This window comes from Callorhinchus milii, unplaced genomic scaffold, assembly GCF_018977255.1.
Source record: "Callorhinchus milii isolate IMCB2004 unplaced genomic scaffold, IMCB_Cmil_1.0 Scaffold2, whole genome shotgun sequence".
Classification (NCBI taxonomy): domain Eukaryota; kingdom Metazoa; phylum Chordata; class Chondrichthyes; order Chimaeriformes; family Callorhinchidae; genus Callorhinchus; species Callorhinchus milii.
In genome coordinates this window covers 117,824,696-117,850,648 of record NW_024704743.1, presented here as the reverse complement: position 1 = coordinate 117,850,648, position 25,953 = coordinate 117,824,696, and the positions used below count along the sequence as shown (strand labels likewise).

Below are 25,953 nucleotides of genomic sequence, written 5' to 3'. Positions count from 1 at the left end.
TTCTCAATGAAGAAATAAAGCAACATTTTGAGCAATGGTTAGGCAAGCTTCAGTCTTCAGAGAACACTTCTCAGATAGGGTCTTATAGACATGCTTAAAATTTTAAATTGGATTGAAAAAATGAACCCAGAACAATACTTTAGGATGCACCAAGACGGGAGAACAAGAGGACACAGGTTTAGAGTTGCAAAGGGCAATTTCAGGACAAAGACCAAAAACATTTTCTGTTATCCAGAGAATAATTAATGATTGGGAACAGGTTGCTAGGAAGGGTGTTTGAGGTTAGAACACTGGGATTCATTTGAACAGCAGCTTGATGCTGTGATGGGAGGATGGGTATTCTGGAAGGTTGAAATCAAATGAGCCGAAGGGACTTTTTCATCTGATGTGATCTTGCGAAAACATGAATTCTGGTTCCCTATCTCTGATTCTTTTATCACAAAGTTCAAATCTTCTTCATGCCCAGTCAAGTCTTGAGCTGCTCTAGACGATTTCCTTACCTCTCCAAGCTCAATACTGAATGACATAGGTTTTAAGGAATAGCAGCTGATTAGAAACATAGGAAAAGTTGATTTGCGTTTATTAATTCAATGCCAGAGAATATTTCTAAAATAATTATTGTGTTGGCAAATATCTGTAGTTTGAAATAACGTTTTGTTTAATAGATATATAACATACTCCAATGGACACATGCCTCATACCAATGCTCCTGAACCTTTTTTGTCATGCTTCCAATAGGATCACCTTTAAGGGGGCAAGTTCCTTAGAGCATGTTGGCCTGCGATTGAAGGGGGGGTGGGTGAGGGGGATAAATTTAAAAAATCTGCAGAAACAATATTTCAGTGATTAAATAGTAAATGTATGGAACACTTCTGCTTCCACATAGAGAGATGGTGGAAGCAAAAAGTGTTGATTCTTTCAAAAGAAAATCAGATAGATTTCTTTTAGGAAATAATATCGGGGGTTATAGTGTATAGTTTGGGACATGACGTGCAAGAAACTGCCAGGATGATAGAAGGCAAATTGGATGGACTTTGGTCTTCTTTTGTTTAGCAACCCCTAAGGATTGAACTTCCCACCTAGGAAGACATTTCCTTTAGCAGTGTTAAGTTGTTTTATTGACACCCCACAGAACATCAACACAAACATTTTGGCTCTTGGCTCAGTATTCAACTGACTTGAGCTTTTCAGGATGTTACTTTTCACATTCAACGTCAGTAGGAACTAAACACATGGAATATTATTATTTATAACAATGCAATGTTAAGTCTAGCAGAACGTTACTGGATGAAATATTCTGGTTCCTTCAATAATCCAAATAGAGCAGATAAATGATGTTACAGTCTGTTCTACAAATAAACAGTAAGAAAACAAAGAGTGGGAGACTAGACGTTACTGCTGTTTTGGGAGTTATGGTGAAATGTTAAAAAAGACAAGGCTACCAGTTCTGAATAGAATAAACAGAGAGAGGGTTTGAAGTCGCCTCTTAATTACTGTACCTCACAATCCTGCTTCATAGTCACAGGCACAAGGCATTTATCCAAAAACTTTGTCCAAATTGGCCACTTAACCAAGCTATCTGGGTGACACAATGAGCACATGCACAATTGTTTCATTCATCTGATGGTGCACTTAGCTGGACGGACATCAGTGAACCAAATTATCCACCTTTGCAAACCCAGGTGCTCTTGCAACTGTTGGGATAAATTTATGATGAAATATATTTCTCTCGTACCCTTTCTACATGACCATAAAGCGGAACATGTACCAACATCTAATTCAAGATAGAGTACATAGACCACCCGCATCAGCTACTCACCTGCCCCAGGTTCAGAGTGATGTTAATCTGGTTGTAATATAGTCCACGTGACAGAGGTGGGCTTTGCCACCAGCGCTCTGTTCCATCAATGGCATTAGTAATCGGGTGAGCTTTGTTCCTGTGCTCAGCAGTACAATGATCGCAGTACTGTCCCTAAATATCAAAAAGACAAGGGAAGAGGTTCAGAACGCAACACTGAAAGACAGGAGTGCAAAAATGTGATAATTATTACTGGTAATAGTTACTACTACTACTATTAGTAATAATCCTTACATTTGATATAGCGCCTTATCACGTCCTTGAGACGTCACAAAGCGCTTCACAGAATATATTGTAAAGTGGACTGACTCTATATTTTGTGGGTGAAACATGGCAGCCAATTGCTCACAGCTGTGTCCTATAAACAATCGTGGATTGAGTGATCACATGTTTTTTTTGGGGGGGGAAGAGATTATTATTTCCAGGATGTGATCCGCCAATCGACTAACAATTGGATTCCTACTTACTGCTAGATAAACAGAGTAGATAATTATCCTACTGATTAAAGGTTTGATATCTCCACCCACCCCCAAACTCACTACAATGATTTGGAATGAAGACAGCCAAAGACTGTCTGTTCAGCTGGACGTTAAAATTCCCCTGGCAACGTTCGAAAAAAGGTAATTTCTCCCAGTGTCCTGGCCAACAATCCCCCACATAAAGTTGGTCATTCATTGTCTGACTGTTTGGGGATGTGGCTGTGCGCAAATTGGCTGTCACATTCACCTCCAAAATACCCAGTCACACCATTTCACAGTATACGCTGTGAAGCGCTTTGAGACATCTCAATAACGTGATAAAGCACTGTATCCAATGCAAGGATTATTATTATTATTGTTGCACCACTGCCAACTAGAGGTAACCAACTCTATAAGTAACAAGTCAACCTTCTCTTTTCTTCCCACCCCCACAAACTGTATGGCCCAGAACTGAACACAGTCTCTAGCTGAGGCCTAACCAGTGTTTTATGAAGGTTCATCATAACTTCCTGACTTTTGTATTCTGTGCCCCTATTTATAAAGTCTAGTATCCCGTATAGNTTTTTTAACAGGAAATTTTATTTGGTTTGGATACTTTTAAGCATAGCGAAGAGTTTCCGCATGTGTCAGGCTGACCAAAACAAAATACACAAACTGTGACCAGGGGCTTTGACACTGGCCAACAAGTTAATTTCAGAGTTTGAGTTGGAAGCGGTAACAGTACTCTAAGGGAACTTTAATCAAGTTAGTTTGGCCTGGGACTTCCTCCCGATGTGAAAGGCGCTCTATAAATGTAATTTTGTTGTTGCTGTTGTAGACAGGTGTCAACAGGCATTTCAGCCTGTTGGATGAACTTACTGCTTCTGTGATTTGAAAACAGGAAGAGATAGAGCTGTGATTTATAACGTGGAATCCTTTTGGAAGAGGAGTTGGCAGTTCCTAGCTAGAAAATGTTATATCACTTTTTTGTTTGTTGTAATTGCTAACACATTTCTGAATTTTATCTTGATGTTGGTAGTATGTAACATGCACAGTTAGCATGTGGGTTGCAGAACTTCTGTGTTTTCATAACATTTTGCAATGTTACCCTTAACTGAAGGTAATTATTTGTCATTTTGATTCCAAATTGAACTTCCGGGAAGCCAACATGTTGCCATGATTTTAAATTGGCCATGTTGCTGTCCCGAACGTTGATGGTCTTTACAACTGGCATAGAAAGTTTTGCTTTTGTGCCTTGAGATGTGCCTGTGAAGCCAAGTAAAACAGAGGAGCCTTTCTTTGATTTTATTCCATGCCAAAGGCAGAATGATTCAGTAACGTTCTTCTGCCCGCCCCCCCACCCCACACACAAATCAAGACCTCCATCAATGAGTCAGTTGGTAAGGGAACTATCTAAAGTTAAACTGAGCAATACAGACAGGAATGCTCCAGGTTTGAGCCTAGCTGCATTCAAGTGACATGATCTCAGCTGGGGTAAAATAAATTGATGCTACAATTTGCCTTCACGTCTCTGGGTTGGGAACAGTTGTCTCCTGATCATTACCAGGGCCACAACATATAATAATAATACTTGCATTTGATATTGTACAGTATCACATCATTCAGATGTCTCAAAGCGCTTGACAGGATATACTATAAAGTGGATTTACTATGTATTTTGTGGACAAATCACGGCAGCCAGTTGTCCCACACACAGCCGTGAAGTGAGTGATCAATTTTATTTTGGGGAATTGTTGGCTGTGACACCGATAGAAATTCCCTTCTCTTTTTGGATCTTTAAAATTCACCTGATTAGGCAGATGGGACCTGGGTTTAACGTCTCAACCGATGGACGGAACATCCGACACATTCAAGGCTGACACACAAACCATTACCCTCGTAAAGCGATCTGCCAATCAACTAACAACCAGGTTCTTACTTAGCCAGGTTCCTAAGAAAACAGAGAGATTTGAACTAAGGAAACCTGCCTAAGGTTTTGCTCCGACTGGGAAACCCGGATCCTCTCACTTGCGAGGCCAGGGTGCTAACCTTGCACTCGAATGAGTGTTGGGCAAGGATTGCTTTGGGCACGGGTTTGTTGCCCAGCAAGATCCAATAACCCACATGAAGAAAAGGCACTGTGGTACCAGTGGGAGCAGTCAACCATGGAATTATTAGCACCCCAGTAAAACAGCACCCTGGAAGAGGAGGGAATAAGTGGGTCTGTGGTTTTATTTAGTGCAGTTGGATTTAGCTGCATTTACTGTAGTTATATTTGTCATTGGTTATATTTGTTATGTATCAGCCTGGCTCAGTGGTAGCACTCTCGTCTCTGAGTCAGAAGGTTGTGGGTTCAAGCCCCACATCTGAACGTGGAATCACATAGCCTAAACTGATAATAATATAAATAATCCTTGCATTTGATACAGCGCTTTTCACATCTTCTAGACGTCTCAAAGCGCTTCACAGAATATGCTGTAAAGTGAATTGACTGTATATTTGTGGGCGAAACGTAGCAGCCAATTGCGCACAGCAGTGTCCCACAAATAGTCGTGGATTGAAAATGATCGATTTATTATTGTTTTTTGTTTTGGAGGGATTATTATTAGGCGTGTGGGGTAAGGAAACATGCCCAAGGTTTCGTCCTGCCTGGAATTGAACCCAGGTGTCTTGCTTGCATGCAAGGCGAGTGCTCTAACCACTGAGCTACAGATGCTCCAATGTAGTGCTGAGGAGGGATGTTGCATTATCTGAGGTGCCGTTCTTCAGATGACACATTAAACCGAGGTCCCATCTGCCTGTTCACATGGACTGTAAAGATCCCATGACAATATTGCAAAAGAGAAGGGAGCTTGTCCCAGTGTCCTGGCCAACAATGTCCCAAATAAATTTGGTCACTCACTCCATGGCTTGTTTGTGAGACATTGCTGTGAGAAAATGGGCTGCCACGTTTCGCCCACAAAATACAGTCACTCCACTTTACAGCATATCCTGCGAAGCACTTTGAGAAGTCTCGACAGCATGATAAGACACAATATCAAATGCAAGGATTATTATTATTATATTTGCTGTAGTTGTATTTAGTGGTGGGTTGACTGATTGCAATCTCTGAACTGCAATCTCTCCCGTCAATAAACTACAGATTCCTAGAGTGGTGGCTGGTGGGTTTCAAAGGGTAAGTAAGTGGAGTCCTGTAGCTCAGTGGTCAGAGCACTCGCTTTGCAAGTGAGAGACCTGAGTTCAATTCCAGGCAGAGGGCGAAACCTTGGGCAAGTTTCCTTACTCCACACAGAGCCTAATAATAATCCCTCCAAAACCAAAAAAAAAAATAAATTGGTCATTTTCAATCCACGACTGTTTGTGGGACATTGCTGTGCGCAATTGGCTGCCGCGTTCGCCTCCAAATATACAATCAATTCACTTTACAGTGTGTTCTGTGAAGCGCTTTGGGACGTCCTCCCGACGTGAAAAGTGCTATACCAAATGCAACGATTATTTATTATTAAGTAATTAATAAGTAACTGAGTTCAGGTGCCATCAGATCAGATCAGATGAGAGTCTAACAACCTGTGGGTGAAATGAATCACAGCCAGAGCCCTATCTAACCAGGAAGTACCGTGAACTGGAGAGTCCAAGTATGGCATTGCTTTCCCCCCACCCCAAAAAAAAAATTCTTTTTTTTTTTTGGGGGGGGGTTCTCTTTTTGTGTGTGTGTGTGGCGAGTCTAAAAATAAATCGCAAGTTAAAAGAAAGTCAGAGACCCGTCTTGGGTGGGAGTATTTGCTCTGCATGGATTTGGGGAAAGGGGTGAGAGCAAATAAGGGGTTGCAATTGAGAGAGAGAGAGAAGGGGAGAGAGAGAGGGGGAGAGAGAGAGAGGGGGGTGAGAGAGAGAGAGAGGGGGGTGAGAGAGAGAGAGGGGGGGGAGAGAGAGAGAGAGAGAGAGAGGGGGGGGGGTGAGAGAGAGAGAGAGAGAGGGGGGGAGAGAGAGAGAGGGGGGGGAGAGAGAGAGGGGGGGAGAGAGGAGAGAGAGGGGGGGGGAGAGAGAGAGAGAGAGAGAGGGGGGAGAGAAGAGCGAGAGGGGGGAGAGAGAGAGGGGTGAGAGAGAGAGGGGGGGAGGAGAGAGAGAGAGGGGGGGGAGAGAGAGGAGGAGAGAGGGGGGAGAGAGAGAGAGAGAGGGGGTGAGGAGAGAGAGGGGGTGAGGAGAGAGAGAGAGGGGGTGGAGAGAGAGAGAGGGGGGTGAGGAGAGAGAGGGGGGGTGAGAGAGAGAGAGGGGGGAGGAGAGAGGAGAGAGGGCGGTGAGAGAGAGAGAGAGAGGGGGGAGAGAGAGAGAGGGGGGTGAGAGAGAGAGAGAGGGGGGGAGGAGAGAGAGAGAGGGGGGAGAGAGAGAGAGAGAGAGTGGGTGAGAGAGAGAGAGAGGGGGGGGGGGGGGGGGGGGGGGTGAGGAGAGAGAGAGGGGTGAGAGAGAGAGAGGGGGGGAGAGAGAGAGAGGGGGGGGGGGTGAGAGAGGGTGAGAGAGAGAGGGGGAGAGAGAGAGAGGGGGGGGAGAGAGAGAGGGGGTGAGAGAGAGAGAGAGAGGGGAGAGAGAGAGAGAGAGAGGGGGGGAGGGGGGGAGAGAGGGGAGAGGAGAGAGGGGGGGTGAGAGAGAGAGGGGGGTGAGAGAGAGAGAGGGGAGAGAGAGGGTGAGAGAGAGAGAGGGGGTGCAAAGCCAGAGGTCGCGGCTGCAGACACGGGTACGGTACCTGGATGGTTTGGCTGAGATCTCCGGCTTCGGGTCCCCCCACCAGCTTACAGTACAGGTCCAGCCTCGGGCTGCCCGCATCGTCCTCCCCGCAAGTGGCAGTGGCTTCGATCCTGGCCCCTTCGGCCAGGTTCAGGTAGGGGGGGTGGAGGCTGAAGCCGTTCCCACTGCCCTCCGGGGACTGACCCGACCCCGACTGCAGGAAGCGCAACAGCGCAGCGCACAGCAACACAACCCACTGCTCTCTCGCCATCTTCACACTCACTCACTCACTCACTCACTCACTGATCGCCTACAGGAGCTCTGCGCTTTGCTCATTAAAACGCTTCCTCCTGACTATTTGCAAGTTGCTTTCTCTCTCTTTGCTCTCTCTCTCTCTCTCTCTCTCACTCACTCACTCACCCCCACACACACACCCTCAATCTATTCATCTGGAAGGATATCCTGAACTGCACCGAAGTTTTTTTTAAAAAAATGAGAATTATTGTCCATTTCCCTGCTTTCTTTTTTGGAGGGTCGTTGCAACCGGTCAATCGTTTGCCCGGACAGAGGTGCAGAATATAATGCAATAATGGAATGGATAGAGGTCTCAGAAGTGCTTTCTCGTATAGTTTTTTTTCCCACTGTTAAATGATTAGGTTGTTATTTTTTTAAAAAACACACACACACACACACACACACACACGCAACGTTTGTAAAGAGTTTGCGGCTATTGCAGGAGATGTCCTTCGAGTTGATAGGTATAATACTAACAATCCTTGCATTTGAATATAGCGCCTTATCGTGTCGTTTGAGACGTCTCAAAGCGCTTCACAGTAAAGTGAGTTGACTGTGTATTTTGTGGGCGAAATGCGGCAGCCAATTGCGCACAGCAGCGTCCCACAAACGGTCGTAGATTGAGAGACCAATTTATTCTTTTTTATTTGAGGGAATTATTACCCCCGGAAAAGCGATCCGCCAATCGACGAACAGCTGGGTTCCTACTTATAAATATATCAAATAATGTATGTTCCCAATCTGTTAACCGACCGTTCAAAAGGTGGTGGGGAAAAATGTCATCTGGCCAAAAATTACCTTTGCTGGATTGTTACATATGTGATTACACTTCTCTCTGCTTTAATCAATATATTATATATACAATGTATATGCATAACTAAAAATGTACAATTTGCATTATATCTGCTGCCCTGACATTGGGAGCTGGTTTGCTGTGTGCAATTAGCTGCTGAGTTTCACCCACAAAATACACAGTCAATCCAATGTACAGTATATTCTGTGGGATATCCTGTGGGATATACTTTAAGGAATCCCGTAGCGTAGTGTTTAGAGCGCTCACCTTGCGCAAAAGAGAACCCAGGTTCACTTCCAAGGCGGAGTGAAACATTAGGCAAGTTTCCGTACTCCACACACCTCTGTTTGCCCTAGCAATAAATAGGAACCCGGTTGTTAGTCGATCGGCGGATCGGTTTCCGGGGGGTAATGGTTTCTGTCAGTGAGTTTAGCAAGTGGTTTCATTGTCTTGGATATTCCTTGACACCAGGTTACACCATTTGCTACCTAAGAGTGCGCAGGTTGTAGCTTCTACGCCTTAAACAAATTCACTCACCCAGGTGTTCACATTATGAGATGTTACAACCGTTGTATCCTGTGAAGAGCTTTGATCCATCTCGCTGACGTGATAAGGCACATTATCAAATACAAGGATTTTCAAAATTTCATTTCTGTAACATCAGGGCAGATGGTGAACTCACCTGAGAAAGAGCAAGATGACGAGCAAAATGAGCGACTAACCTTTTCTGAAGCTTTATTGGTATTGTGGAGTCCAATTGTGGACTCCATCGTGGAGTCCTGTAGCTCGGTGGTTAGAGCACTCGCTTTGCAAGCGAGACACCTGGGTTGAATTCCAGGCACAGGGCGAAACCTTAGGCAAGTTTCCTTACTCCACACGCCTAATAATAAACCCACCAAAAACCCAAAACAATAATAAAATTGGTCATTTTCAATCTACGACTATTTGTGGGACATTGCTGTGCGCAATTGGCTGCCGTGTTCGCCTACAAATATACAGTCAATTCACTTTACAGTATATTCTGTGAAGCACTTTGGGACGTCCTCCTGACGTGAAAAGCGCTATATCAAATGCAAGGATTATTATTATTATTATTATTATTGTTGTTTTAGTATACTGTTCCAAGAGTATGAAAAAATGGTTAGCAAATGGTTAGCATTGAAGCTCCAGACTTCATATCCATCACAAACTCAACAACTTTGCATTGCATTCCCTTGTGGAAGCCAATCACCGAATGGATTGACTTCAAGATCCTCATCCTCGTGTTCAAATCCCTTCGCTCTCTGGCACCTCCCTACCTCTCCGACCTCCTCACTCCCCAATCCACCACCCGGTGCCTCCGCTCGACTGGCACTGGCCTCCTACTCGTCCCTCACACCCTCTGCCCCACCGTCGGATGTCGCACTTTCAGTCACTACGCCCCGAAACTCTGGAATACTCCCCCTCGATCCCTCCTCTTTTTCAAGTCCCTCCTGAAAACCTTCCCCTTCGACTGTGCTTACGGCTACTTCCCCCACCTCTCCCCACCCCCCCCCACCCCCGGCTGGTATGGCTCCAGCACTGTTAAGCACTCTGAGATGTTAGCCTCCGTGGAGGGCACTATAAAAGTGCAAGTTGTTGTTGAAGAAGAACTAAACATACAGTTTCCCCCTAAATCAACATACTTCCTGAATTTGGTAAACTGGATGCGTCCCTCCAGGGAGAGAGATTGTGCATTCCATTCATAGAATCATAGAATGTTACGGCACAGAAGGAGGCCATTCGGCACATCGAGTCTGTGCCAAGAGCAGGTCAGAGTTAGGGGCATGAAGGAATTTGAATGTGATGGTGAGGATCTTGAAGTCTATCCGTTCGGAGACAGGGAGCCAATGGAGTCTACCGAGGACTGGGATGATGTGTGTATGGAATTTGGTGGATGGTGGCACTGGGGAGATCAGTGACGAGCACAGGAATTTATCTACTTTCACAGTGTTCTAATAGTCATAAGATCCACAGTACAGTTTTAACAAACATTTCAGTGTTGGGTAATTGCAGTTTAGTTAAATTGCTTTACCCAGAAAGGAAGGGTGGTTTGTGGCCAGGGNAAAAAACGGCTTGATGCTGTGATGGGAGGGCGGTTGAGTGGATGTTCTGGAAGGATAAGATCAGATAGGTCAAAAAGCCTTTTTCATCCCAACTGATCTTTTGATCTTGTGTAACCACTTGTGTTGTGATAAATAAAGCTGGGTTGTATAATTGAGCAATCTATGCATTTTTAGCTGGTTAGGCTCCAGTGGAACCCCCAACGCACACTCTGACTCTTGCTAACCTGTGCCTAATACTCTCCAGAATTGCGGAATTAGGTAAGCAGGATACGTCCATCCAGGGAGAGAGTGCGCATTTCCATTCCAACGATCTATCTCTGGAATTTCCATGTTTAGGTGGGATGCATGGCATTCTCAGCTTGGTTTGAATACTCTTAAGCATGATGATGGGTTTCTGCATATGTCAAGACACCCGGTTGACCAAAATTTTTTTTATAATTGAGCCCAACATTTATTTCATAAGAGATGAAGCTCTAGAAACACAATTTCCCCCTAAATCAACAAGAGGTTATGATTCTACACCATATTGTGTATATTACAAGCACTTACTGTACTTTTATAATAATATTACTAATAGTCCTTGCAATTGATATAGTAACTTTCATGTCGGGAGGATGTCTCAAAGCTGTAAAATGAAGGACTGTGTATTTTGTGCGTGAATGTCCCACCATCACCCATGGAGTGAGTGACCAATTGTATCTGGGGGAATGTCGGCCAGCATACTTTGAGTACAACATTTCCATGGTTCCATGACTCCCAGATGACCAAAAAATATACAGTGCCATGGGATTTTTGCCGGCCATCTGAACAGGCAGATGGGATCTCGATTTAACCTCTGATCCGAAGGACGTCACCTCCGACAATGCACTGTTCCCCCTAGGACTGCATTTAGAGTTTCTGTCAAGATAACTCTGCGATATTAAATATCATTCAGCACAGAAGCATGCAGTGGTCTAAAACAGCAACATGCCTCGTTTAAAAATGCCTTCTGTCAGCTCTCTTTTATATCACTGTGTTACTGGTGTAGACAGAGGTATTTTTAACCAAGCAAATGGGAATTACAATAATGCACACAGAACAGTCACCAGCTGTTGTCTGACCTGCTGTCACACACCCTCAGGACACAGGGCTATGCTTGAAAAGAGCAATTTTGTTTGGTCAGCTGGGTGTCTGACACATACGGAAACCCATCACCGCAATAAAGAGTAACCAAACTGAGAATTCTGTGTTTCCATGGAAATTCACCTGTGTCTAGAATGGAACACGCACACTTTTCCCCGTAAGAACACACCCTGCTTACCTAATTCCGGAAAGTATAAGGTGCAGGTTGGCAAGACTTGGGGACCTCAGAGTGCATTGGGGATACTGACGGAGTCCTAAAACCACATTGTTTTCCATTGGGAGCACCATCTAGCAAGCTTCCTGCTGCTTGTCCAGCTAGGACCACCTTACCTGTTAGGGCTTCCATGGTTAACAGGAACTGAGTGGGAAGAATCCCTGCCCCAAGTGACTTCCTCTCCCACCTCCCACTCCAAGTCTTGCCCTGGAGTACCAAGGACCCACCTCACTCAAAACAGTAATAACACAAACAGTAACAATTTTGAAGCAGGAGTAGATCATCAGTCCATTGTGCATAACCATTCAACTTCTCAAGAAGATTCCTTCAAAACATCATTCTTATCATTCAATAACTGCAGAGGCTAAAGATGGCATATTAAAGAAAAAAAAGGAAAAATAATAATTCTTGCATTTGATATTATGCACTTTATCACATCATCATGTGTTTCACAGGATATTACTGTTATGATATATCCAGTATTTGTAGGCAATCATAGCAAATATCATAGATAGAATATACATGCGTGTGTTCAGCTGACAAAATACACAGTCAATCTACTTTACAATATATTCTGCGAAGCGCTTTGAGACGTCTCAACGACGTGTTAAGGTGCTATCTCAAATGCAAGGATTATTATTATTATAGATTCTTAAAATTATACGCCTACAGGATCAATGAACCCCCTTCCCCCCCTCCCCCCCACACACATACACCTCTGTACTGTATCCAACAATCATAAACTGACTGATTGAAAGATTCACCCTGTCATCTCTTGACCTGTAGCCTTATTGTAACCAACAACCTCCTTCTGACCTGCAACATCCATCAAACATGCCCATCATCTCTTTTGCCAAGTGAAAGCTAGTTTGGAATTATCAGAGGATAGCTGTATTCCTGAACATTATTGTCTCGTAAGAATAAAAAAAGTCCTCTACCCCTAATTCTTCTGCCTAGACAAGACGTAGTTTCCGTTCCTGCTCAAGTGCATTGATAGAGAGCCTGGGGCAGTCCATTACAGAGCTTCCTGTTAATATAATAATTGCCCTTGATTTGATTTAGTACCTTAACACGTCTTTGAGATGCCTCAAAGCACATCACAGAATATACTGTAAAGTAAATTGACTGTATATTTTGTGGACGAAAGGTGGCAGCCCATCGCACACAGCAGTGTCCCACAAACAGTCGTGGATTGTGTGACCCGATTATTATTAATGTACCCTGACTATGTCAACCACTTTCTTCAATTAACCTGGAAGTTTTTATTTAAAAATCTTTCAACCACGCATTATTCCTCAATTGCATTGAACATGATTTGACATTCGCTTTGCACATAATTTAGCACATTTGTGATAGAAATGTTTGCTGACTGACACGATAACAACTGAAATTCCAGAGAAGGTCTGACCTGATTTGTTCATATGTTTCGTCACCCGTGAATTATCGTGTGATGAACAGCATAGTACTATTTACTGCTTAACCTTTCAAGGTAGATTAGATTTCCAACAGGGGAGTGTATTTTCCATGACAGATGTTACAATTATTTGAGCAAGACTGCAAACGTTTTTTATATATGTTAGAATCGCTGAGCGTATATTTCTTAGAAATCAGCAGCAGCTAAAGAAACAAAATAGCTGCTGTTAAGGAGGACAGAAACAATGTAAGGACAAGATTAGGAATCTATTAGCGTGTCAGAAGACACTGCCGTTAAGTCTATTCAGCTTCAGCTGTTTGCCCACCTCATGATCATCAGTCAAGGACATGCCCTGATTTAAATTCACCAAAACAACTGTATTTTCAAGTATCTTAAGTAAGTATGCGGATTAGCGACTTTCAATTGCTGCCACATTTGTAAAATGGAAACACATGTAACCAGGAGCAGGAGGAGGCCAGTCAGCCCCTCAAGCCACTTCCACCGGTTCAATAATAATAACAATATAATAACAATCCTTACATTTGGCGTAACACCTTTCACGCCAGGACAGCGTCTCAAAGCTGTTGATGGCATACACTTTAAAGTGGCTGTGACTGTGTGTTTTGTGGGCGAAAGTTGATTAAATTTTAATAGTTTATTACATCTTGGCAGATCTTTCAATCCCAGTGCCCCTCCCCTCATTTGCCATAGCCCTTTATACCTCAATTACCCAAGTCTCTGTCTGTCTCTCTTTTAAACATTCCAATGGATTCCTCCTCTGCAGCTTTCTAGGGGAGAACGTTCCACATCTTCCCAATCCTCTGTGTGAAGAAATGCTTCCTCATCTCAGTTCTGCCTTGGTTCTGGTATGGTGGAAGGTGCAGAAAAAACATGTTGGGACAAAGAGACGCCAACCCCATTGCTATGAAAGACAAGAACGTTTTAATTCAACGGTTGTTAGTCGATTGGCGAATCGCTTTCTGGGGATAATATTGCCTTTGATAAATAAATGAATGAATGAACGAATGAATGAACAAATAAAAAAAAGTAAGCAATTAATAATTTTGTCACTCAATCCACAACTATCTGTGGGACATGGTTGTGCGCAATTGGCTGCCGCCTTTCACCCACAAAATGCACAGTTTACAAAGTTATACGTTATAGTATATTCTGCAAAGAGCTTTGAGACATAAGCCGCTATATCAAATGCAAGGATTATTATTCTAATTATTATATTTTCGTGAAGAATGCACATGCTGCAATCGCTATCTTAATAAAGCTTGGGAGAATTTGGGGGGATACGTATTGTGGGGAAAGGATCGAAGGACAGACTGGAGCAGGTGTGAGAGTTACAATTAGAATTCAGTGAATGAGACTGCAATATGAGCTCCTGCTCGTGAATATTTCTGGTTTTAAAAAAGAGTCTGGAGCTAACCTAGCACAAAGAGATCAGAGCAGGGATTGCAGTGGAGTCCCTTAGTGGGTTAGTGGGCTCATCTCGCAAGCGAGAGGACCTGGGTTTATTCCCGGCCAAGATGAAAACTTTGGCAAAGTTCCTTACACCCCACATCGCTGTTTACCTTGCAATACGTAGGAACCTGGTTGTTAGTCGATTGGTGGATCCTTGTGTTTGATTTAGCGCCTTATCACATCTTTGAGAAGTCTCAATGTGCTTCACAGAATGTACACTACAAGTTACATTTGTATAGCGCCTTGCACATCGGGAGGACAACCCAAGGCGCTGGACAGTCAGGGATTTGGACCAAGGATATACTGTAAAGTGAATTGATTGTATATTTTGTGGGTGAAACGCGGCAGTCAATTGCGCACAACAGTGTCCCATAAACAGTCGTGGATTGAGTGACAAAATTGTTATTATTTTATCTTTTTTTGAGGGGATTAATTTGTTTGAAGGGTTCCTATTTACTGTGAGGTAAACAGGAACCCTTCACACGTGTGGCGGAAGGAAAATTGCCCAACGTTTTGCCCTGTCTGGGAATCGAACCCGGGTCCTCTCGCTTGCGAGGCAAATGCTCTAACCAATACACTACAGAACTCCACAGATACATGTTACAACAACAGCAACTTGGATTTATATAGCGCCCTCCACGCTAGACAGTATCTCAGAACGCTTCACAGTAACGGATCCCAGGGCCGAGGGAGGGGGAGGAAGGTGACCAAAGGCGCGGTCGAAAAGAAAGGTCTTCAGCTGACACCTGAAAATTGGAAGAGAGGGGATGAGGCGAAGGGAGTGAGGAAGGGAGTTCCGTAGCCTCGGGGCATAGTGGCCGAAGGCACGGCTACCAATGGTCGATTGGAGGATTCGGGGAACAAGGAGGAGGCCAAACCCGGTGGAGTGAAGCATTGCCTGCTGCTGTGTCTGTGATTTGCCTATTCATGACTTACTTAAACAGTGGGAAAGTTGAAGGAGAAGTGAAAAACAATTTTTTTTACAAACAGGAAATCTTACAAGTCGGAAAGCTAAACCAAGGTATTTTACTACAGTTTTGTATCAGTGCTTTGTTTGCTGGTAATTACAGACACAGGAAATAATGATCAGGACATTGCTGAATTACTAAATCAGACATGAAATCTGTCTTTCCTCTTGTGTGTGTCTCTCTTTTCTTTCCTTTTCTACTCTGCTGGGAAAGGTCTGGCTGCACAAGGAACAGAAAGAACATCGGTAAATCTCACTCAACAACTAGACAGAGGCAAATTACTTTCATGCTTTGCCAAGTTCAGAAATCAAAGGAGCTCGACCTCCAGTCTGTCAGCCAAATCTTCCAAATGTATTTTGCTTATACATGTTACGCTGTCACTTATGACTGATCCAATGGCTGTATCTTGAAAAATTAATAATTCATTTTGAAGACTGCTGTATTTAGTGTTTCATAAGAAATTGCACTTTTCATTAGTTTGAGAATTTACAAAAAATATTGAGAAACTAGCATTTTATTAGGCCATCTTAATAGATCACATCAGAACGTCTGAAAGTGCTCTATTAGGAATTACTGTCCTGTGTTGTGACTACATGATAAGCGTTTTGCACACAGTAAGGTCCATCAAACAACAACAACTTGTGTTTCTATAGTTCGCTTCAAAACTGGATAGACTCTTGAAACGCCAATAAAAGCCACTAGTAGAACAACCAATTAATCAACCAATTGACCATTGTCCAAGACACTTGGCAAATCACGCTTCTTTTTTTAAATAGAGCCACAGGATCTTTAATACCCACTTGAAAATAAGTAGGTAGCTTAACTGATCATCCAAAGGTTGGGATTTCCAACAATGCAGTCCTGCCACAATATTACAATGGAATGTCAGTCTAGAGTCTGTGAGCTCAGGTCCTAAAATAGGGCTTGAATTCACAACCTTCAGACTCAAACCATACAAACAAACCAAGATGACAATTGAGGACAGGGATTCTTCATACTCAGTTCCTGTTAACTCTAATGGATAGGGTGGTCCTAGCTGCACACACAGAAGGAAGCTTGCCTGACTGTGTTCCGAAAGGCAAGCTAACGGGGTCTTAGCGGGTTAAACTCCAGCTGTACTCCCAATGCACACTTTGGAGTCGCCAACTCTTGATTCATGCCATTCTGTGTTTAATACTCTGTGGAGCTAGATGGACAGGTTGTATCTCTCTAGGAAAAAAGAGCACGCATTCCATTCCAGACACGGAAATTTCGATGTGTAGGTGGCATACATACCTGCCACTCTCTGTCACGTTTGGATACTCTTGAACCTGTTGATGGTTTTCTGCATGTTTTAGACAACTGGCTGATTGAAATAAAGGATCATAACTGCACAGACAGGCATATTTACATTTTGTTCTGTTTAACAGTTGTCTCTAGTTTTTATAAGTATTATGATCCTTTATGGAACATAGGAACATAGAAACAGGAGGAGGCCATTCAGCCCTTCAAGCCTGTTCCGCTATTTAATTAGATCATGGCTGATCCGTACCTCAACTAATCCTTTCAATTCCAATTTCTCGCTTTCTCCCCATATCCCTTAATACCCTGACCTACCAAAAATCTATCAACAAACAATAACTTGCATTTATATAGCGCCCTCCATAACCGGGGGCATCCCAGAGCACATAACAATGGCGGAGCTCGATGCCGAGCCAGGGGGAGGGATGGTCAAAGGGAAGGTCTTCAGGCACAACATGAAAATGGGGAAAGAAGGGGCAGGGCGAAGGAAGGGAGTTCCTTAGCTTCAGGGCGTAATCACCGATTGTGGAGCAGAGGATTCGAGGGACAAGGAGGAGGCCGGAGCCAGTAAAAAAATCTATGGAGTTCTTTGGATTAGCCAGGAAACTGTTCCAAAGTTACCCAACCCAGGAAAAACATACGATAATAATAATAATCCTTGCATTTCATATAGTATCTTGTCATGTTATCAGGATATCTCAAAATGCTTCACAGAATTTTACAGTGAAGTGTGGTGACTGTGTATTAGTTGTTTGAACATGACAGCCAGTTTGCTGCACGCAATGTCCCACATGCAGCCATAAAAAGGTGCTTTAGGAGCCTCAGTTTCCCTGACTCGCTTCTCAGCCAGCAAAGCACATGGAACAACAACAATAACATGCAATTATATCTCACCCTTGACACTGGTAATATCTCATTCAACAAGTGTTAGAGCAGCACAAAGGTCACAACGTTGTAAAACAAGTACAATTATTCAGAGTGATTGGAGACAGGTGGATATGGTCTTATCACAGCATTTGGGGGAAAAAGCAAGACTGCAGTATTCACTTTGCCCCTATTAAATCTAGTATAGTTTCCAGAAATGTGCAATTGCCAAGAAGACATAATTTCATGTGAAAGCTCCAGGCAGTGAGCCTGAGTAAGTCAATGATGATTCTATAGGAAGTTGTTGAACAGGTTGCTTATATTATGAGTGGAAGGAACAGGGGAACATGACTTGACATGACTGCACTGGCCTCTTTTAAGAGTGAAATAAACATCAACAGATTCCTGTGCTGCATTTTGTTTATGTAACACAAATTCCAGCTTCACATCACAATATTTTATGAAGCATTTAAGAAAAGATAAAATAAAGTGACTTTTTTTGAGATGTTTTCAGTGTTGCTTTTTCTTATGTGGAGAGGATTTCTATGGATTGATAATAAATCCTTGCATTTTGTATCTCGCCGTATCATGTCATCGAGATATCTCAAAAGAGTTTCACAGGATTTACTGTGTATTTGTACACTAACGCAGTAGCCAAGTTGCACACAGCAGCATACCACAAACAGCCATGAAGTAAAATGGCCAATTTTATTTGGGGGATTGTTGGATTTGAGATATCATTATATATGCCTTGCTGTAGGTTCAGCCAGAGCTCAAAACTGTTTATTGTCAGCAAAGATATCAGGCAACCTAGATTGTACGAGTTCAAAGTCCCATCGTGGGGCTTGAACCCACAACCTTCTGACTCAGAAGTGAGAGTGCTACCAACTGAGCCACAGACGAAAAGAACTACAGAAAACGTTTTTCAAAGTTAAAACTGCATTCAACAATAATAATCCCTTCAAAAATAATAAAATAAATAATAATAATGAGGTCACTCAATCCACAACTGTTTGTGGGACACTGCTGTGCACAATTGGCTGCCGCGTTTCACCCACAAAATATACGGTCAATTCACTTTACAGGTATATTTTGTGAAGCGCTTTGAGACGTCTCGAATATGTGATAAGGCGCTATATCAAATGCAAGGATTATTATTATTATAAATTAAATCTAGACAATGTGGATTATTTCCCTGTGGTTAATGACAGATTGTCAGGAAAGGTGGTTGAGGCAAGGACAATGGTTGTCGTGTAAAAAACAACTTGGTGCTCTAATGAGAAGGCGGTCGGTGGGTATTCTGCAGGGATGAGATCAGATGGGCCGAGGGGATTTCAAACCCATCTTGTGATCCAAACCAATCTTGTGATCTAAAGCTAACAACAACAACAAAATGACATTTGTATACAGAAAATAGGAGGAAAAACTAAAGTGTTTTGGTTCTTAATCCCCCATCCCCCATCCCTCCTCCCCCACATTCCCGACCGTTTAGTGATGTAGTTAGTAAGCTATGATACACAGATCAGGAAAGTCCCATATCTGGTCACTAGTCTGAGCTGAAGCTCCACTGAGAACAGCTTCAAGTTACAATGGGGATATCAGCCTAGTTTCCTGCTTCTGTTTACTATCTAGTGACCCCTGAAGGAGGTGTGTGTGGGAACGGATGTTGGCGTGGTGCTGAGGTAGGACACATAAACACTGTCAAAAGACGCATGTGAGTGACCCTTTGAGATGTCCTCCCAATGTAAAAGGCGCAACATAAACACAAATTGTTGCATTGCATATTAAGCTTAGATATGATCGTTTAGAGAAAATATTGGAGAGTGACCGATTGTCACGGAACTGTGCTCCAATGGAAGGAATAAAGGGCTTCACTCACATGCAAGAGAAGAAAGAAGGAAGGATAAAAGATAATATTTGCACACAAGAGAGATATAGAGAGAACCTGTAAAGCTGCAATCGGACAGGTTGGATAAATGTTGGGGTGTTGCAATTCAGTTTCTCATGAGGATGGGCTCACGTCATAAAAGTGCCCTTTAATTTGCACAGAACCTGGAGTCTTGCACTGTCAGGGAAGCTGTAAGGGCGAAAAGCTCAAAAGCATTTTAAAAGATATTATCGATGTTAGTAATAATAATAGTAATAACAATAATAATCCTTGCATTTGGTATAGCGCCTTATTATGTCATTGAGACATCCCAATGCGGTTGACAGAATATACTGTAAAGTGGATCAACTGTATTTTGTTGAAGTGCGGCAGCCAATTGGCACAGCTGTGTCCCACCAACAGTTGTGGTTTGAGTGACCAAATTATTATTATTTGATATTTTTGAAGGGATTTTTACCCCTAGAAAGCGATCTGCCAATTGACTAACAACCGGTTTCCTACTTACTCCTAGGTAAACCAAGGCGTGTGGAATTAGGAAACTTGCCTAAGGTTTTTGCCCTACCGGGAATCAAACCTCGGTCCTCTCCCTTGCTAGGCAAGAGCTCTAACCAATACGCTACACGACTCCATACTTAGACTTAGATGCTTATCTAAAAAGCAGAGGGAAGTCTGCAGGAGGAATAGGTTACGCCTCACAAATCTGCTGAAATTGATTTACCTTTGGAGAAGTGAAGCTTCTTGTGGAGTACAACTAGTGAACTAGTTACTTAATTCTTTGTGAAGGTAACTGAAGCAGTGGAGCAGGACATCTGATGAATGCAATTTGTTCGTTGATTTGAGAAGCAGATTAACAGTGTTTTGAGTCTGAGGCATTTAAGAACATGAAGATGCGTAGCAAAATCAGCAGCTGGTTTGAAAATTGTCTGGATGGTAGACAGGATGTTATACTAATAATTAATAAAACATGCATTTGACATAGCGCCATATCACATCAGCGTGGCCTCTCAAAGCACTTCACAGGATATATTTTGGAGGGATTAGTACCCCCATAAAAACAATCTGCCAATCGACTAACAACCGGGTTCCTGCTTAAACAGAGGAGTGTGGAGTAATTTAACTTGCTTAAGGTTTGCCCTGCCTGGGAATTGCGATGTTACAACAGGATGTTGTACTAATAATTAATAATCCTTGCATTTGACATAGCGCCATATCACATCATCAAGGCCTCTCAAAGTACTTCACAGGATATACTGTAATACTGCGTTCTGCAGTGACTGTGCATTTTGTGGGAAAACGCAGCAGCCAAGTTGCACACAGCAATGTCCCATAAACAGTCACAAAGTGAATGAGCGATTATATTGGGGGGGGATTGCTGGCCAGGACAAGAAATCATTATGCAAAACCAAAGCTCTGTTGTACAGCTATGTGGTTTACTCTACTGTTTAAACACTCATAAAAAAGGCAGAGGAAAGTGGTTCCTTGCAGATATATCAGATTTACTGATGCCATGAAGCTATGGCAAGTAGTGTAGGCAAATGCGATCATGACAAATGTGGTCGATTTGCTAAAAGAAACGAGACATAGCTGTGACATGGTGAAATGGTGACTAATGTGTATTGTGACAGAAATATAAAAACAGAAATATAAAGGACATGTTCACAGTGAATGGGTGAGCACTGACAAAAGTGAAAAATACAGTCATCTCTGTATTTGGTACGGCATTTTATCACATCGTTGAGACGGCTCAAGGATCTACCATGAAGGGTAGTGACTGTATAATCAGGCAAATGCAGAAGCCAATTTGCAGTGCAACAATGTCCCACAGACAGCCATGAAGTGATTGACCAATTTCATTCCATCAATTCAAAAACTGTTGTCAGTAAATAGTAATCGATTCCTTCCACTGATCCATGAGTCAATAATAGGAGGTGCCAGGAGGTATGTGATTCATTTCATATTTTTTTTCCATAAGTGCGGTTCAGGCTTATAGACAGGCAGTGAAGGAATCCGAGGCAGAGACCCAAGGAGAAAGACAGTAAGAGTCAGAGAGAGAGAGAGACAGAGACAGAGAGAGAGGCAAAGAGAGATATCCAAACAAGGCAGAGAGAAAGAAACTCAAATAGAGAAACTAAACTCAGCAGAGAAAGCCAGAGAGAGAGAAAACGTTGGCAAGGTATGGTACAATAGCAGCACAACACCTAATACCTACTTCAAAAAGCTTTTGTTTAGAACCGTAGCCAATTTGTACATTGAATGATGACTCATTATCCACACAGTTTCCATATCCACAATGGGATTCGTAAATGATAAAGGAGGCAGAATGTGCAGAAGCAGTGCATCCTCTAGTGTCAGTAAGGAGTATTACACTATCAGTTCTTACACCAAAAAGTTATAAATCAAAATAATTGTGAATAATTATGTTTTATTTTGCTGAGAACTATTGCGCAGAACACCACAAATACGCAGACAAGGATAAATACATATGTATCAAATCACTGATATGTTGCCTAGTACTGACTCTGTTAATCATGTCAGCAGGAAAACAACACAGCCATTGTAGTTGCTTTGTTAATAATAATAATCCTTGCATCTAATATCGCGACTCATCACGTCTTCGAGACATCGCAAATCACTTGACAGAACATACAGTAAAGTGAATTGACTGTATATTTTGTGGGCAAAACCCGGCAGCCAATTGCACACAGCAGTGTCCCATAAATAGTGGTGGATTGAGTGATCAAAGTTTTTTTTTGAAGTAATTATTAACCCCGGAAAAGCCTTCCGACAATCGACTAACAACTAGGTTCCTATTAACTGCTGCGTGTGGAGTAAGGAAATTTGCCCAACCAGTAATCTTATAGAATTGTAGTAATTCACAGAGCAGAATACCCCATACTGTGAGGTGATTAATAGTTTACATTATATCAGTTTAAAAACTTTGGATTGTATTTTCCCAGGGATTAAGGAATACATAGAAAGAGATGCCAGAAACAACAACAACAAATTGTATTTATATAGCGCCTTTCACTTTGGAAGGATGTCCCGAGGCGTTGGACAGTTAAGGGTTTGCAATCAAGATGGTTGGAATCAAGAGGGTTGGAGTCAAGGTGGGGTGGCGGTGTGAGTGTGCCCAAAGGTACGGTCAAAGAGGAAGGTCTTGAGATGGGCCTTGAAGGAGGCGAGGGAGGAGGCAAGGCAGAGGGATTCAGGATGGAGTTCCAGAGGGTGAGAACAGTAAAGTTGAAGGCCTTTCCAGCAATGGTGGGACGGAGCAAGAAATACAGAAACGAGAAACTCTTTATAATTTGCCCACTGTACTGAGAACACCTTCAAGAGGAAGTTTAGGTTAAAAACACATTGACCTATAAAGCTTCAGTGTATAGTTACATTGCTAATATCAATAGCTAGTGAAACATTTACAGTTGTTCAGTGATAGGAATTAGAATTCAGGTTTATTTGGGTTTCAACTGAAGCTTTAGATTCAGACCCCATAATATTTGTTTATTCACAACGTTAAAGCCTGATTCTGATAAAAAAAACAATCTCTGCAGGCTGCGTGATTCATCAGGGAGAGGAGGACAGAAAAAAGGTCCACATTCTCCTTTCCCTTACTGCTAGCAAATATGGATATGGGGTGCCAGGTGCATCTTCTTATAATACTGACTGGGTGCCTGAGATAGACTGCCAGCGGGGAATCAGACACACAGTAAACTCGTCACTCCAAGAAAAAAGGGCTCAATGGCGAGTTGTCCAGAGGAGCGGTTAGGCACATGTATAATAATAATAAAATAATAATCCTTGCAAGGATTATTATTATATTATTATATCTGATATAGCACCTTATCACATAGTTGAGATGTCTCACCTTGTGAAGTCCTGTATCTCATTGGTTAGAGCACTCACCTCGCAAGCGAGAGACCTGGGATTGATTCCCGGCAGGGCGAAATGTTGGGCAAGTTTCCTTACTCCACACATCTCTGTTTATCTAGCAGTAAGTAGGAACCCAGTTGTTAGTCGATTGGTGGATCATTTTTCTGGAGATAATAATCCTTAAAAAAATTAATAATAATTTAGACACTCAATCCACGAATGTTTGTGGGACACTGCTGTGCACTATTGGCTACCGCGTTTCTGTCACAAATATACAGTCAATTCACTTTACAGTATATTCTGTGACATGAAAAGCGCTATATCAATTGCAAGGATTATTATATATATGTCTCAAAACGCTTCATAGAATATACTGTAATGTGAATTTACTGTGTATTTTGTGGGTGAAATGTGGCAGCCAATTGTGCATAGCAATGTCCCATAAACAGTTGTAGATTTAGTGACCACATTTTTGGGAGGCGAGTGATTTTCCACCCTGGAAAGCAATCCGCCAATTGACTGGTACTAACTACTAGGTAAACAGCGCCATGTGGAGTAAAGAAATTTGCCTAAGGTTTTGCCTCGTCCAGGAATTGAACCTGGTTCCTATCATTTGCGAGGCAAGCATGCTTAACCCTACGCTAGGGGACTCCACGATATAAGTAAATAAATGCAGCCAGGATATTGACAGCACGGTGACTTAAGTGGTAGTGACAAGTTAAATCAGGATCGAGTCATCAGGAGTTTACTGTCCAAGGTATTACCCCATATGACCAGCAGTGCAATGGATGCAGATTGTCAGAGAATTAAGCACAACTCCTCACTGGCTGGAAATTGGATACCGATTAGGCTGATTGCATGCGGATCACCAGAGAATCTGACACATTCATGGCACTAGGCAATCAGTAACAAACTACCAGGGAATCCAATCCCAGGGAACCTGTCACCGACTCACTGCCAGCCCACAAGGAAATCACAGACAGAATGCCAGGAGATTTGCTAGAAACTCATCAGTGGTGGACACTCACTACTCATTCACCAAAACCCGGACGGGAATTAAATTTGACAATCATCCCAGACGTAAAAGTCTGCACAAAATAATACAAAATATACTTTTGTACAGCGCTTTTCACGTCAGGGGGACAACTCAATGGATTCATACATCAGCATTACATTGGAGTATCAGTCTGGGTTCAGAGACAAGACTGATTCAGGCTGACCCACAAAGGTGGAGAATGTAGTATGAGTGAAATACTTTGCTACTTAAAACAGTCAAATGGAGTATCAAACATTTCCAGATCAGTGCAGCCAAAGCTGTAGAGTGTACAGACTTAATCCTAATGACTGAACACAACCATTGATCCATGCCAGTCACCCTTATGGCATCTCTGAGCAAAGTTGCCAGTTTAGTTTCACGTCCAGCCTAATTACTGGTAGTTTTATACTGTGTTCTCCACAAGGTGATGTTCAGAGTTCTCAAACATGATCATCAATCTGAAAAATAGTTGAGCCAGTAAATATGATTACCTTGTGATGAAAGAATTGTCACAGGTGCCGTCCTTCGGTTGAGATATTAAACCAAGGTTCCATTTGCCTGTTCAGGTGGATGTTAAAGATCCTGTGGCGCTATTCGAAAAGAGAAGGGCATTTCTCTTTCCTTGTGTCCTGGCCAACAATCCCCCAATTAAAATTGGTCACTCACTCCATTCTTGTTAGTGGGAAATTGCTGCGTGCAACTGGCTTCCGCGATTCGCCCACAAAATACAGCCGATCCACTTTACAGTATATTCTGTGAAGCGCTTTGAGATGTCTCAACAAAGTGATATGGCGCTATATCAAGTTCAAGGATTATTATTATCATAATAAGAGGGTGGAAGGAAAGGTTGCGAAAAAAATAACAACAACAACAACAAGATTCCATTTATAGAGCGCCTTTCACGTCGGGAGGACTTCCCAAGGCACTGTACAGTTGGGTCAGGACCTGAGCAGGGGGGAAATGGTTAGGGTGAGGAGAGAGAAGGGAGGGAGCGAGGAGGGGGTAGAGAGTCGAGAGGGGAGCTGAAGGCACGGTCAAAGAGAAAGATCTTGAGACCGGCCTTGAAGGAGGAAAGGGAGGAGGAAAGGCGAAGGCACTGGGGGATAGAGTTCCAGAGCCTAGGGGCTGAGAGGCTGAAGGCCCGGCCACCGATAGTAGGGCGGTTGTGGCGGGGGATGTGGAGCAGACCGGAGCCAGAGGAATGGAGGGTATGGGCAGGTAGGTAGGGGAATAGTAGGTCGGAGAGGTAGGAGGGAGCAAGGCTGTGAATGGCCTTGTGGGTGAGGATGAGGATCTTGAATTCGTTCCTCTGGGGGATGGGAAGCCAGTGGAGGCGAGCGAGGGTGGGAGTGATGTGGTCCCGAAGCCTGGTGCGGGACAGTACATGAGCTGCAGAGTTCTGAATAGAAAGAAAAAAGAAAAACCCTGAGGCTGGTAAGAACACAGAAAAGTGAAGGAACCAAGTTAATATGAATTAAACGAGAGGAGTTTAACAGAACCCACTTGGCATTTGAGTCCAGTTCCAATTTACACAACTTTTCTCAATCCAAACAAAGAATGGCTGTTTAATAGAACATATGCTTCTCTGAAGAGCTCTAGCCAGGAAGCTTTCTCTGA

General features: G+C 42.9%; 1 protein-coding gene across 1 annotated transcript in view; it reads right to left on the bottom strand.

Moving 5' to 3' along the window:
- The window catches only part of LOC103179715 (laminin, alpha 3), a 150,117-nt gene extending 142,689 nt beyond the window's left edge, over nucleotides 1-7,428 (bottom strand). Inside the window, 2 exon segments of the mRNA XM_042331692.1 lie at nucleotides 1,820-1,972; nucleotides 7,058-7,428. Coding sequence (XP_042187626.1) covers nucleotides 1,820-1,972; nucleotides 7,058-7,309 — 405 coding nt within the window. The 5' untranslated portion in view covers nucleotides 7,310-7,428.
- Nucleotides 7,429-25,953: the final 18,525 nt, after the last annotated feature.